Consider the following 12,463-nt stretch of genomic DNA (forward strand, 5'->3'; position numbering starts at 1 on the left):
AAGAGGAAGTAGGTGTTACCTCGTTCAGGGTTCGCTCCTGCAGCTGGTTACCATTTCCATCCTGAAAGAGAAAAGAGCTGAAACTGAGAGACGTGGAGACAAGCTGCCACAGACCTTCTCTTATTCTGAAGGTTCACTCAGACATATGAAAACATACAGTTTATATAAAGAGGATTTATTTGAAGAACTGTGGTTCAGCAGACAAACATTTAAACACAACTGAAGGTTTGCATTGTGCAGATGCAGGTTCAGCTTCACGAACCACCTGAAACTTGCGGACCAATCAGGTGGAGCCTCTGTTGTACCAGCTGCATACGATGATGTTATAAATAAGGGAAATGTTGCGGAACGTCGACCATGTAAGTGAAGAAGTAGCTCCACCCGCTCGTCTGTGCAGTGAGACGTAAACGAGCCCCTCAGAAAAACATTCTTCAACATTTACTTGTTTTTTACTGTCACCTGTATCTTCATTTCTGCTCCAGTTTCCATGGAAACAAAATCCACCAAAACCCTGCTGTGACATTGGGATCATATGACCAATTGCTCACTGATTGGTTAAAGACTGTAAATAACTTCCATGGAACCTCTGAGCATTCAAACATTTTAGCTGTCAGAAGAAATATGAAGGGTTGAAAGTTTCACTTCTTTAAGACACACACCTGAGCAGAAGGTGAAAGGTGAGCGTTACCTTTGAGGACTTGTCGTTCAAGTCAAAAGAGCCGTTCAGAGAACCAGAGTCACCATCTGAGGGAAAGAGACAGGTTATCAAACAGCAACAGAAAGATGATTTCTGCATCACGACACGAAGGGGCGGAGCACAAACAGGCGACAGGTGACTCACCGCTGATCTCCTGGTTGCCGTTGGTTATGGAAGATTTCTGGATGCTGGCATCTGACAGCAGCTCCGTCAGTCTGTCGACTGAAACAGAAAATATGGTGAGCCTGATGGTGAGCAACCGGCAGCCTGGACCGAGTCTCTGTTAGCGCTGGAAGCTGCTCGGGGTGGAGGCTGTCTCGGAGAACGTTTCCTTTAATGCTCAGTTCTTCTTTGTTCCCAGATGTTTATGTGTGGCACAAAGACCTGAGGTGTGATGGCTTCATCCCATAAATATCAATTTTAAACATCGAACCAGGTGAGCTACATCCATGTAACCACGGCAACATCTGACCCCACTTCCGCAAATCCCTTTATTGTGGCGGGAATGAACCCTGTATAAGTTCCGGGTCAATCAGCTGCATGTCCCCTGCTCCTATGGACTAAATTGAACTGTTGATACACACAGGTCATCCATCCATCCATTCGCTTCCGTTTATCCTTTACAGGGTCGAGGGGGGCACTGGAGCCTATCCCAGCTGTTTTAGGGCGAGAGGCGGGGTAGACCCTGGACAGGTCGCCAGTCTGTCGCAGGGCCGACACACAGGGACAGACAACCATTTGCTCTCACATTCACTCCCACATTCAGACCTATGGGCAATTTATTTTTTAATTATATTTGGATTTGGATTGGAGAAGAAAAACCGTCTGCACAGCAGTATATGAATAACATGGGAACAAAGTCCTTCCAGGTTTTAGATTAAGTCCAGGAGAGCAAATGATGAAGTGATCAGCGGGTGCATATTAACCGGTGGAGGTTAACTAGCTATTACTAGGAGAGTTGCTCGCATGCTCTCCCGAAGGAGATATATAGAACACATTACATGGAACTATAAACACAAACTGGGGGGGTGCCCATGCTGCAATCATGGTGAACAAATAAGTAAATAAACAAGCAATAGTAATAGAAGTAAATGTAATAAATAAATAAATAAATAAAACAAAAACCAACCAAGTAATAGTGAGATCAAGTGAAGTCAGCCCTCGTGGGGGTGATGAATTGGATCCAATTGCTCCAAATGTGGTAGAATTTGGCTTTTTGCTTTCTTAACAGATATGTAAGTTTTTCCATCCTAAATATCTCTAAAATGATCCCAAACCAGTCATCCAGGGTAGGCTGGGCTGGGCTGAACCATCTTCTAGTAATTGTTTTTTTACTCGCCACCAAGAGTAATTGCACCAACTTAATCTCACTCCTACGTTCCAGAAAGGGGACCAAACTCATGTATAAAACCTTGAAATCTAAAGGTATTTGAACGTTAAAGACTGCACTTAAGGAGACCTGAACACCTATCCAACAGTTTTTTAACTTGGGACAGTCCCAAAAAACATGAAAATGGTTAGCAACAGTCGAGCCCCTTTGTATCTCTCCTGATATGGAGTCTTGAAGCACCTAATAATATTCTTCCAGCCATGCTCCTTCCAGCTCATAGAACTGGACGTGGACCACTGGCAGTACCAAACATTTTCCCACTCCCCCACAGAAATACCAATTCCTGATTCCCTTTCCCATTTATCCTTAGTGTATAAAGTGTTATCCTTGCTGGCACTAGAGAGAGCTTTGTATAGTTTAGAAATAGATTTAGTAGGGGTCATGGTTGTGGCATTTTTCAGGATGAGGAAAAATGCAACTCAACATCATTGATGCCTATGGGCAATTTAGATTAACCAATTGACCTATCCCCACTAACTGCACGTTTGGACGGAAGCCGGAGTACCCGGAGGGAACCCACGCAAACACGGGGAGAACATGCAAACTCAACACAGAAGGAACCGGCCTGATGGGGGAATTGAACTCAGGACCTTCTTGCTGTGCAGCAACAGTGCTGACCACCGTGCCACCGTGCTGTCCTATCACAGGTCAATGGAACAAAACTGATCTCACACTGGACTAAACCTCGTCCCACCTCCTTTTGGGACCTAATAAGCTGTTTTGTGTTATTACCATTATTTCTGTTCGTGATATATATGCATATATTTATTTTCTGTATACTTTTGGGCTCTATTTCTGTTTCCTGTGTTTTATTCACACACTCAGGCTCCGTAGCCTGATTAGCTCATTATCTATGAAGCTGCAGTTAGGCGCCCTGGTCCTTTACCGCGTTACACCCTAATCTCCACCAAAGGTCACATGATCTGTTAAAGTCTTAGTCCATCGTTCTGGACCTAAGAAGCATTAGCACCTCCTCACCTTCACCGATGGCAGCGAGGAGGAGTGGCTCGGCCTGAGGTGCCTGAGGAGTGTCAGCTCTAAAAAGGTTCCTGCAGGAGGAGGAGATCCTGACCTCCATGTCTCCTTCTTCTTCTGCCTTTCCTCTTCCAGACGCCTCCACCAGATCAGAAAACAGAGTGACACGCTCCTGTAAGAGCTCCAGCACCTCCCTGTCCTTCTGCTGGATGTCAGCTCTGAGTCTGCGCAGCAACGCTTTGTCTTCTGTCTCAATGAGAGGAAAGTCGTCTCTGCACGGACAGCTGCAGAAAAGAATTCATCAGTAACTAAAGTACACAGTAACTACAGTAACTACAGTTTGCAGTAGTTACCACAGTAACTAAGGTCACCAAAACTAAGTAGAGGCGCAGAAGGTAACAAATACAAATACCAGTTTCACAGGTTAAATATCAATTATATATATTTGGCCTCTGTAATATTATGGATATTTATAATTGAGCCGTTTGTGAGTATTAGAGCGATTTCTTATGTTTGTATTATTTAACTGGTTCAGCCTGTTGCTCTTAAATACATCATTTCATTTGATAGTTGTGATTCTGATTCCTGCAGCACGTCATATACTAAAGAGAAAACCGGACATCAAAACTCCCACAAATACACGATGCCGTGCACTGGTCGAGACACTCGACTGCAGGAATATGACTGTATTATATTCACTGAATTTACAGGCGCTCTGTATTGTGATAACTGTCGTCATCGGGGTAGGAAATGACGCACAGCCAGAGCACTTCGTTTCCTCAGGACACACACGTGTGTCTTGCTCACCTGGTGGCGGCCTGCTGGATGCGGCTCATCCAAGTCTTCCTGTCTTCTTTCGATGAGACGTGCAGCTCATACATCTCCGGGGGGGTGGAGTCACTGATCAGGTACATCCCTCTCTCCTGATTGGCTATGTCTCTGACAATCAGATTAGTCAATGAGACCACTGGAGACTTGTCCTGAAACGCAGGTGAGCAGACAGGTGAGCAAACAGGAAACCTTGAACAGAGCTGAAGAAGGTCAGGGGGCTTTCGAATGTTATCAGGCATGACTCACCAGTGACACAACAAAGGTGAACTTCTGGTCTTTCTCCTGGAGGAAAACCAAGATGTCTGACATCAGCAGCACCTGCACATCTGGAGACAAACACAGTCGTGACTTGCAAGCTCTGCCCACACGCATGTTGCACCACAGCAGGTGATAAAGCCCACTACCTTTCATCCTGGTACCCTGGACCTTGCAGAGGAGTGTCCCCTCGTGCAGGAGCCTCCTCCTCAGCAGCTCTCCACCTCTGAACACACCTCCTCCCCGGACCTCTGCCTGGGCACGCGGGTCCAGGCGGGCATGGATCTCCTGCAGCCTCCTGCTCCGGTCAAGCTCCAGGACCTCTTTGTCCACAGAGCTGATCAGCTCCTTCAGGAGGCCCAGTGCGCGGCTCAGAGCCTGTGCCTCCTCTTCGCAGCCTGCAGGAGGTTATGGATTCATCACAGTCATAAGTCAAAGGTCATCAGAGAATCCTAAAGGTCAAAAGTCACAGATTACCTTTAGTGTTGTCCAGGATTCGCTGGATGAGGACGGGGTACTTTGTGATCCGCTGCGTCACCAACAGGATGCACTCCTGGACGCCGTGACGCCGCAGCAGAGGACCGCGAGTCACACGCTGAGCATTGTGGGAAAGGATGGAGACAGGAAGTCAGCATCAGAAACACCAGCCGGCCCCGGGCCGAACCAGCTTGCAGCAGCGTAAATCAAAACACAATGACCATGACGGTTCCAGGATCAGCCTGAAGCCACAGGTGAGCGCCTCACCCTGATGAACTGCTGCAGTCTCCGGTCGCGAGCCAAAACTTCCTTGTAGAGTTTCACAGCTTTCGGATGTCGACTGCAGAACTCTGAATAAACTTTCTTCCAGTCATCAGCAGTCTGCCCTGAGAACTGCACACACACACACACACACACGTGTAGGTTCGGTGGATAAACTCAGGTCTTTGGCGTGTCTTTGTAGCGACCGTCTGGTGAATGCCATTTTAAAATCAGTGCCAAGTGGTTGGTTTATGTTGACAAACGTGACGTTCAGTTCCGGGCAAACAAGCCTCGGGTTTTATTAAATAAATCCATCCATTTTTTTGTCTGTTTTTTGTTCACACTACAAATAAAATGTGACAGCAAACGTGCTCTAGTGTGAACGTCTCAAAGCGGCCTGCATGTGCAAAAGAAGACGTCACACACAATGCGCTCTGTTCACGGTAGGTGTTGTTGCAGCAGTCTACCAATTTCTGCACAGTTGTAACTGACAGAATTTTGACAAATTAATTAGAGAAAGAAGGACACTGAGAAAACAGAGAGCCCGTGCTTTAACAATGGCCTTGTTTGGAGCAGTGGCTGCTACCTCCGTGCAGATGTATATATGGACACGGAGTCGTTTGTCTTCTCCAGCGCTGATAATTGGGATCTGTCTTTTGTCAGTGACGTAAAAGACTAATTTAATGCGACATGACCATCAAACAGCAGTCACTTTCTAAAACATCAGATATGTATCGGATTCAGTACCACATACAAAAGGTCGCATTTGAAAATGTCGGATTTGTGCTGTTCAAACTGCCATACCATGATCGGATATGGTGGATTTGATGCGCTTTCGCCTGCAGTGGGAACGTAGCCTTAGAAGCCCTGTTAGCAGCAAGGTGCGGGTGCAAGAGGTGGAGTCGTCGTACCTGTCGGACCAGCAGGTCTCCCAGCTTGCGCACCGTGAAGTTGGTGGAGCTGCCCTCCACCAGACCCGCCTTCCTCCTGTTCAACAGCTCTGACAGGAAGTGGGAGTGAAGCTCCAGCAGTTGGTCCAGACACGGGAAGATGGTGTGGACCACCCCCGCCTCCAGCATCACCTCCTCCAGCATCCCCCGCCGGTACACGCCCTCCATGATCCTCAACGTGCGGACGTGGTGAAACTCGGTCTGGATCAGCTCTGAGGCAAAGAGAGAGCTCGGTCACGTTTCTTCTCCAGCTGTGGCGAGCACACGCACAGCTGTAGACCACGCTTTAGTTAAGGTTTTAGAATTGGCTACTTCGTTGGGACTGTAGGAAAACCCGACCCCGCCCACACAGAGCACTGACACGTCAAACACCTTTGGGAGGAACTAAAACAGAGACGCCAAGTGCCAGACCTGACAAAAGCTCTCCTGAACAAATGGGCAAAAATTCCCACACATCTGGAAGCTGTATGAGCTCCAAGTTTAAATCTCCCGCAGGTGTAACGAGTCCACATGTTGTGTGTGTGTGTTTGGTGACTGTTGCTGTACCGTAGATGACGTCCTGCTGCTTGATCAGGTCTTTGTGAAGTGTTTGCAGGAAGTTGGGCTCCACAGCGAGGCTCCAGCTGTCGACCTGCACGCAGCTGCCCTCCTTCTGCAGCTCGTCCAGCAGAGGGCTCCACTCAGCTGCACACAGAAAGAATGAATCCCATCAGGTTACAGCGCCACCTGCTCACAGAATTAAGATCTGATAGTAATCAATAAAAGTGACTAACAGACCGTCATCAGTAAGAGACTCCATGGACAGAGTCCTGCTCCTGAAGTTCAGAGACTCTGTGGACTGAGACAGGATCCTCTTGAGACCTGCAGAGTCCTCGGTCACACTGAGGACAGACAGAAAGGTGACTTATGATGCTCTGATGGTGTGAAGATGCAGAGAAGCAGGTGAGCATGTCAGCTGTTGACTGCCATGGCAATTAATAAATGTCTGAATGTCTGAGTGTGTTGAAGCTCGTCATATCGAAAACTTTTTCAAGTCACTGAAGCTGCAATACTCGATTACAGTAATCGAGTACAGTAGAGTACATTAGTTTAAAGATAGAGAGCTTCAGTGTTTTACTTTTGCCCCACAGAACACTGAACTAGTTTCACTGGATGCGATTTAAAAGCTTGCTTCACCTTCCCCACAAATTGATTCTGTTCATCTGGACGTTTTCAGCGGGAGAAACGTTTCTGTGGGCTGGTTTCAGTCACTGAGCAAATGTCCTGTTTATGAGGCTGGAAACCTGCAGTCAGCTGAGACTGAAGAAGTCACCTGGATGAGTGACGAAACGTTTCTCCCACTGAAAACATCCAGATGAACAGAATCGACTTTATGGGATTTACTCACCTGGATGACTGAGCACGCATCAAGACCTCACTTTGTGATGGGTGGCGGTTTGATGATGTCAGCATCTGGATTAATTTTTTTATGTTTTATTCTTAATGAACTCTGCGTGAATTTATTCTTGCATATAATGAATTTTACTTCTTTCGCTCTGCGGCCATATCTCTAACCCTCCCAGCAGCTGCTTCCTGCAACCACAAGAACCACAAGATGGCGATGTCGGAGCCGAGCAAACCGGAGCCTCGTCTGTGACCTGGAGGTTTATATTTTAGCTCAGCTGAATGTTTCCGATTTCCAGTCTTTCCACACAAAGTGGTCAGTTTATTAGGAACACCCATAATCAATTTAGTCTGTACATTTGCTTTTCCTGTTTCTGATGCTCCTGCTCAACCACAACAGCCAGCAGCCAATTAGCTCCGTGCTCAGCCTCACCCTGCGATGTTATTTGTGGAGACACTTTTGGCGAGCGAGAGGCCAGATCGAACGCGTCTGGAGCCGAGCAGCGACTGACGAAGGCTGTCAGAAGGATAGATGGCTGAGCTCGGTCGCTCCTTCATCATAGGCGCTGAAGCAGAGAAGAAGAAAAAGTCATCATTGTGACAAACAACAGCAAAAGAAGAGGAAAAGGAGATGTTTTTAGGTGACAGGACTCACTTTTGCTTCTCATGGCGACGTTCTGCAGAGCTGAACTATTTCTCGCTAACGCCAGCTTCTGTTGCTGTCAGAGAGAAACACAGGTCAACCTTGGAGCGACCAAAAAGAGAGAGAAAGCCTGCGTTCATGAGCAACACAGCTGCTCCAAAAACCCGAGTCACCGACGTTTGTGGCAGTTCTTTTTATAACTTCGCTCTGTGTTTCACTATGGGAATCGCCTTGGTGTGACCAACTACAGAATCTCCAATGACACCATGTCTGTCCATGACAGACCTGGCGAGCCGTGCTCAGGGCTCCACCCCCTCGTTCTAACACGGCCGACCAACCCCTGCTGACTCATTCTTGCTTTCTTCCTGTGAGAAACTACTTTGAGCTCCCTCAGCTTCTCCAAGCTAACTTGATTAGCTGCTTAACAGTTAGAATGAGGGGGCGGAGCCCTGAGCCTTTGGCTCTGTTGATCTTTACTCACTCCTGGCGCGCTCAGAGTCGAGCCCCACATATTCCTGCTCCACAATAATATTGCAAGCTTACTCAAAGAGACGACTTGAACTGAGCAAGGAGAATCCTGAGACAGGACGCACACATGGAAATATCCTGTTTTCCTTTTTCCAGCGATCAGTTCAGTGTTTTAGTCAAACTTCTACACAAAGATCAGTGCACAATAAAAATTACACAACATTTCTCAGTAGTGTGCACACAGAGCATCATTCATTTTCTTTCTTTTACTATCCTCAGTGCAGGTGAATGCCTCATCTGTGCTATTTTTCACCAGCTGTCACACAACTTCATTATATGCAACAGCACAAAATGCTGTCAGCTTAAAGAAAGAATTAGTAAATATTCCACTACAGGATGTCCCAAAGAAAAAAGTATGCTTTGATGCCATTTATTTTTACTGCAGTGCATCAATTCCCTTTTTTCCCCACACATCTTTCCTCTGTGCAAGAACGGAGGCATCTTGCTCCATTCACTGAATTCAACAGTAGACTTTCAGATTTTCAGAGTTAATAAATATGTGAAAGTAATATGTTTTACCACATCATTGTTCTAACTGTGAACGGTGCACTGAATGACGGTCAGGTTAGGGCTGATTTTTTTCACTCAGTGGTGTGACACCTATCACAGCGGCTGCACCATCCGCTGCAAAGCCGCAGAGATTAACATGTATGTGTTGATCTCTGTCTCTCTCCCACAGCATGTCTTTATCCTGTCTTCCTTCTCTCACCCAAACCGGTCGCAGCAGATGGCCCCGCCCCTCCCTGAGCCTGGTTCTGCCAGAGATTTCTTCCTGTTAAAAGGGAGTTTTTCCTTCCCACTGTCGCCAAAGTGCTGCTCATAGGGGGTCATATGATTGTTGGGCTTTTCTCTGTATGTATTATTGTGGGGTCTACGTTACAATATAAAGCACCTTGAGGTGACTATTGTGGTTTGGCGCTGTGTAAATAACATTGAATTGAATTGAAGTTAATGTAACCTTTTTTTTAGAGAGACCCTGATAGCAAAGCTTTCTGATGTAAGATGTAAACCAAGAGCGAACCATTGTTTTCCCCAGTGTGACTGTAGCCTACCAGGACTGGGACAGGTGTGTGCAGACAGACAGGTAAGAAGAGAGAGAGACTGCTCTTACCTTCTGCTTCATCTTAGCACAGCTCGCCAGACTGTCTCTGCAGCGATTGTGGATGGTGACATTACATGCTATGAGACACACAGGTAAAGAGAGACACGGGTGTAAATGGGGTGACCCAGCTGTCTTAGCTAATTATAGGCCAATCTCCAACCTTCCTTTATATCAAACATCCTTGAAAGAGTAGTTGTCAAACAGCTAACAGATCATCTGCAGAGGTTTATTTGAAGAGTTTCAGTCAGGTTTCAGAGCTCATCACAGCACAGAAACAGCTTTAGTGAAGGTTACAAATGATCTTCTTATGGCCTCTGACAGTGGACTCATCTCTGTGCTTGTCCTGCTAGACCTCAGTGCAGCGTTCGATACTGTCGACCATAATATCCTATTAGAGCGATTAGAACATGCTGTAGGTATTACAGGTACTGTGCTGCAGTGGTTTGTATCATATCTATCTAATAGACTCCAGTTTGTGCATGTAAATGGAGAGTCCTCTTCACACACTGAGGTTAATTATGGAGTTCCACAGGGTTCAGTGCTAGGACCAATTCTGTTTACACTATACATGCTTCCCTTAGGCAGCATCATTAGAAGACACAGCATACATTTTCTTTGGTATACAATGAAAATGTATATCTCTGAAATTTGAAACAATGAACAGACGCTGAAAAACTAGTTCATGCATTTATTACTTCTAGGCTGGATTATTATTATCAGCACTATTATCAGGAACTCCCTGCAAAGCCTTCAATTAATCCAGCAGGAAACAGTCTGTAAACGAGCTTCTTACAGTCTGAAGTTTACAGAACAGAATCTGTTGTGCTGCCGGACTCTGTGAAGTCCAACAGAAACTCTACAACTTTTTTAAGATTCAGATGCCCCGCCCCTCCCTGAGCCTGGTTCTGCTGGAGGTTTTTTCCTGTTAAAAGGAATTTTTTCCTTCCCACTGTCACCCAAGCGCTTGCTTACAGGGGGTCATATGATTGTTGGGTTTTCTCTGTATTATAGTAGGGTTTACCTTACAATATAAAGCACCTCAGGCAACTGTTGTTGTGATTTGATGCTGTATAAATAAAAAAGAGAAGCGAGAGAGAGAAACCCAACTACCACAGTGGTACTGGAACCTGCAGAAACCAGGCAAGAAAGAGACCACTTACATGCTAAAGACACACATTTGTTCACTGTGCTGACCTCACTTTTTCCACAGAAGATGTCGCCAGTAAACCACAACACACACACAGTTAAAAATACTCTGTGTTCTGGGTGTGTAAGTTTCTTTTTATAAACTTTCTTCAGTCTTCGAGTTGCTCTACACCAGGGGTGTCCAACTCCAGGCCTCGAGGGCCAGTGTCCTGCAGGTTTTAGATCTCCCCCTGGGTCAACACACCTGAATCAAACGATCAGTTCATTACCAGTCCTCTGGAGAACTTTAAAACGTGTTGAGGAGGTAATTTAGCCAAATCTGCAGGACATCGGCCCTCGAGGCCTGGAGTTGGACACCCCTGCTCTACCCAAAGATTTGTCTGTCTGTATCGTTCTGTTCTGTCTGGTGTTGCGCTGTCGTTGTTTTGTTTTTTTGCAGTTTTGACATATTTCACTTTATGTTGTCTCGTGTTGATTGGCTGTCATTTGTAGCACTGTGGTCTTGGAGGAACGCTTTCTCCTTTCACTGTGTACTGTACCACTGTACATGGTTGGAATGACAATAAAGCCACTTGACTTGAAGTCTGTGTACACACACACACACACACACACACACACACACGTAGACATAGTCCCCTTGACCCACTTCTCAGGGTGCATCTGCAGCAGCCAATCAGAGTGCAGGACAACAAGGTGTGTAGGCTGACACACACACACATACACACTGGGTGAGGGGCTTGGGGGGATGGGGCGGGAAGAGGGGTGAGTCTTCTTTCACCCGCTCCTGAGGTCTACATGTGGTCACATGACCAATCTGTTGTGTTCAACAAGGAGATTTTACTGTGTTACACTGATCTCAGCTGACTCTGTGTGTGTTAATCCGGAGGTACATCTGTTCATTGTGAGGAGGATTAACACACCGTCTGTCATACACACAGCAGACAAGCCCCCCCCCACACACACACACACAAGTTTGATCAATCTGTAAATCGACTGTATAAATAAAGTTTCCTGTGTGTAAATGAACTGTAAACCCTCCCTCTGTACAGTTGTGCTTAGGGATGGGTATCAAAACCCGGTTCTTGTTGAGAACCGGTTCCCACTGTTTCAGTTCCTTGGAATCGTTTACCATTTTTGCAAACGATTCCCTTATCGATTCCAGTCGCCCCGAATGACGTCACCACGTTGCGGAGCATCATTTACCTGGCAGGAAACACGGCGGCTCAAACGCTCAAAAGTTTGGTTACACTTTACGAGAACGGATGACAACAGGGCAACTTGCAATACTTGCAAAGTAGAGATTTCATTTAAGGGAGGAAACACTACAAATATGCAAAAGCATTTGCTCACAAAACACGCGATGACCTTAAATGAACGTCGTGTTTTTAATTCCGCTCCGGACTCGTGAATCTCAGCCCAGCAGCAGCGGTAACGTTTGCACGTCCTCTCCCGTTAATGCGGCAGGTAAATAATCAACTAACATATTATGTTAGCGCGATCTGCCTTATTACAAACCTGCCATTACTGTGCATTTAGTGACCATGATGAGACAGACAGAGTCTGGCTCAGATGCTGGCAGTTCTCGCTGCAGTCTACCGGTAGCGTCTCCTTTCAGGCAGGATAGACGAATGTCACCGAGCAGAGACTCAGTTTGTGGTCAAAGGCTTGCACCCGTTTGCCACAGCAGATGATTTTCAGTAAGTGAATGTGTTTAATTGTAGGCAGGGACATTACTGGATATTCTTGTGTAATTGCTGCAGAATAATTTATGTTATACTTTGTTATTGCTACAGAAGAATATTTATTTTATTATTTTACATTTACA

At 46.1% G+C, this 12,463-nt stretch overlaps 1 protein-coding gene across 1 annotated transcript in view; it reads right to left on the bottom strand.

Moving 5' to 3' along the window:
- Positions 1–12,463, bottom strand: part of arhgef2b (rho/rac guanine nucleotide exchange factor (GEF) 2b) — a 36,627-nt gene that overhangs the window by 3,151 nt on the left and 21,013 nt on the right. The window contains exons 3-17 of the mRNA XM_086312748.1: positions 9,502–9,569; positions 7,875–7,938; positions 7,653–7,785; positions 6,614–6,717; positions 6,383–6,520; positions 5,798–6,048; positions 4,893–5,018; positions 4,626–4,743; positions 4,298–4,546; positions 4,140–4,219; positions 3,870–4,042; positions 3,066–3,346; positions 842–919; positions 689–744; positions 20–61 (exon numbers count right to left, since the gene is read on the bottom strand). Of these exons, the coding sequence (XP_086168874.1) occupies positions 20–61; positions 689–744; positions 842–919; positions 3,066–3,346; positions 3,870–4,042; positions 4,140–4,219; positions 4,298–4,546; positions 4,626–4,743; positions 4,893–5,018; positions 5,798–6,048; positions 6,383–6,520; positions 6,614–6,717; positions 7,653–7,785; positions 7,875–7,938; positions 9,502–9,569 (1,961 nt within the window). The remainder of the gene's footprint in view (positions 1–19; positions 62–688; positions 745–841; positions 920–3,065; positions 3,347–3,869; positions 4,043–4,139; positions 4,220–4,297; positions 4,547–4,625; positions 4,744–4,892; positions 5,019–5,797; positions 6,049–6,382; positions 6,521–6,613; positions 6,718–7,652; positions 7,786–7,874; positions 7,939–9,501; positions 9,570–12,463) is intronic.

The sequence above is a fragment of the Aulonocara sp. 'chitande type north' Nkhata Bay genome, linkage group LG11, assembly GCF_057382095.1.
Source record: "Aulonocara sp. 'chitande type north' Nkhata Bay isolate Kocher_YH1m ecotype deep benthic linkage group LG11, A_spYH_male_GT1.1, whole genome shotgun sequence".
NCBI classification, from domain to species: domain Eukaryota; kingdom Metazoa; phylum Chordata; class Actinopteri; order Cichliformes; family Cichlidae; genus Aulonocara; species Aulonocara sp. 'chitande type north' Nkhata Bay.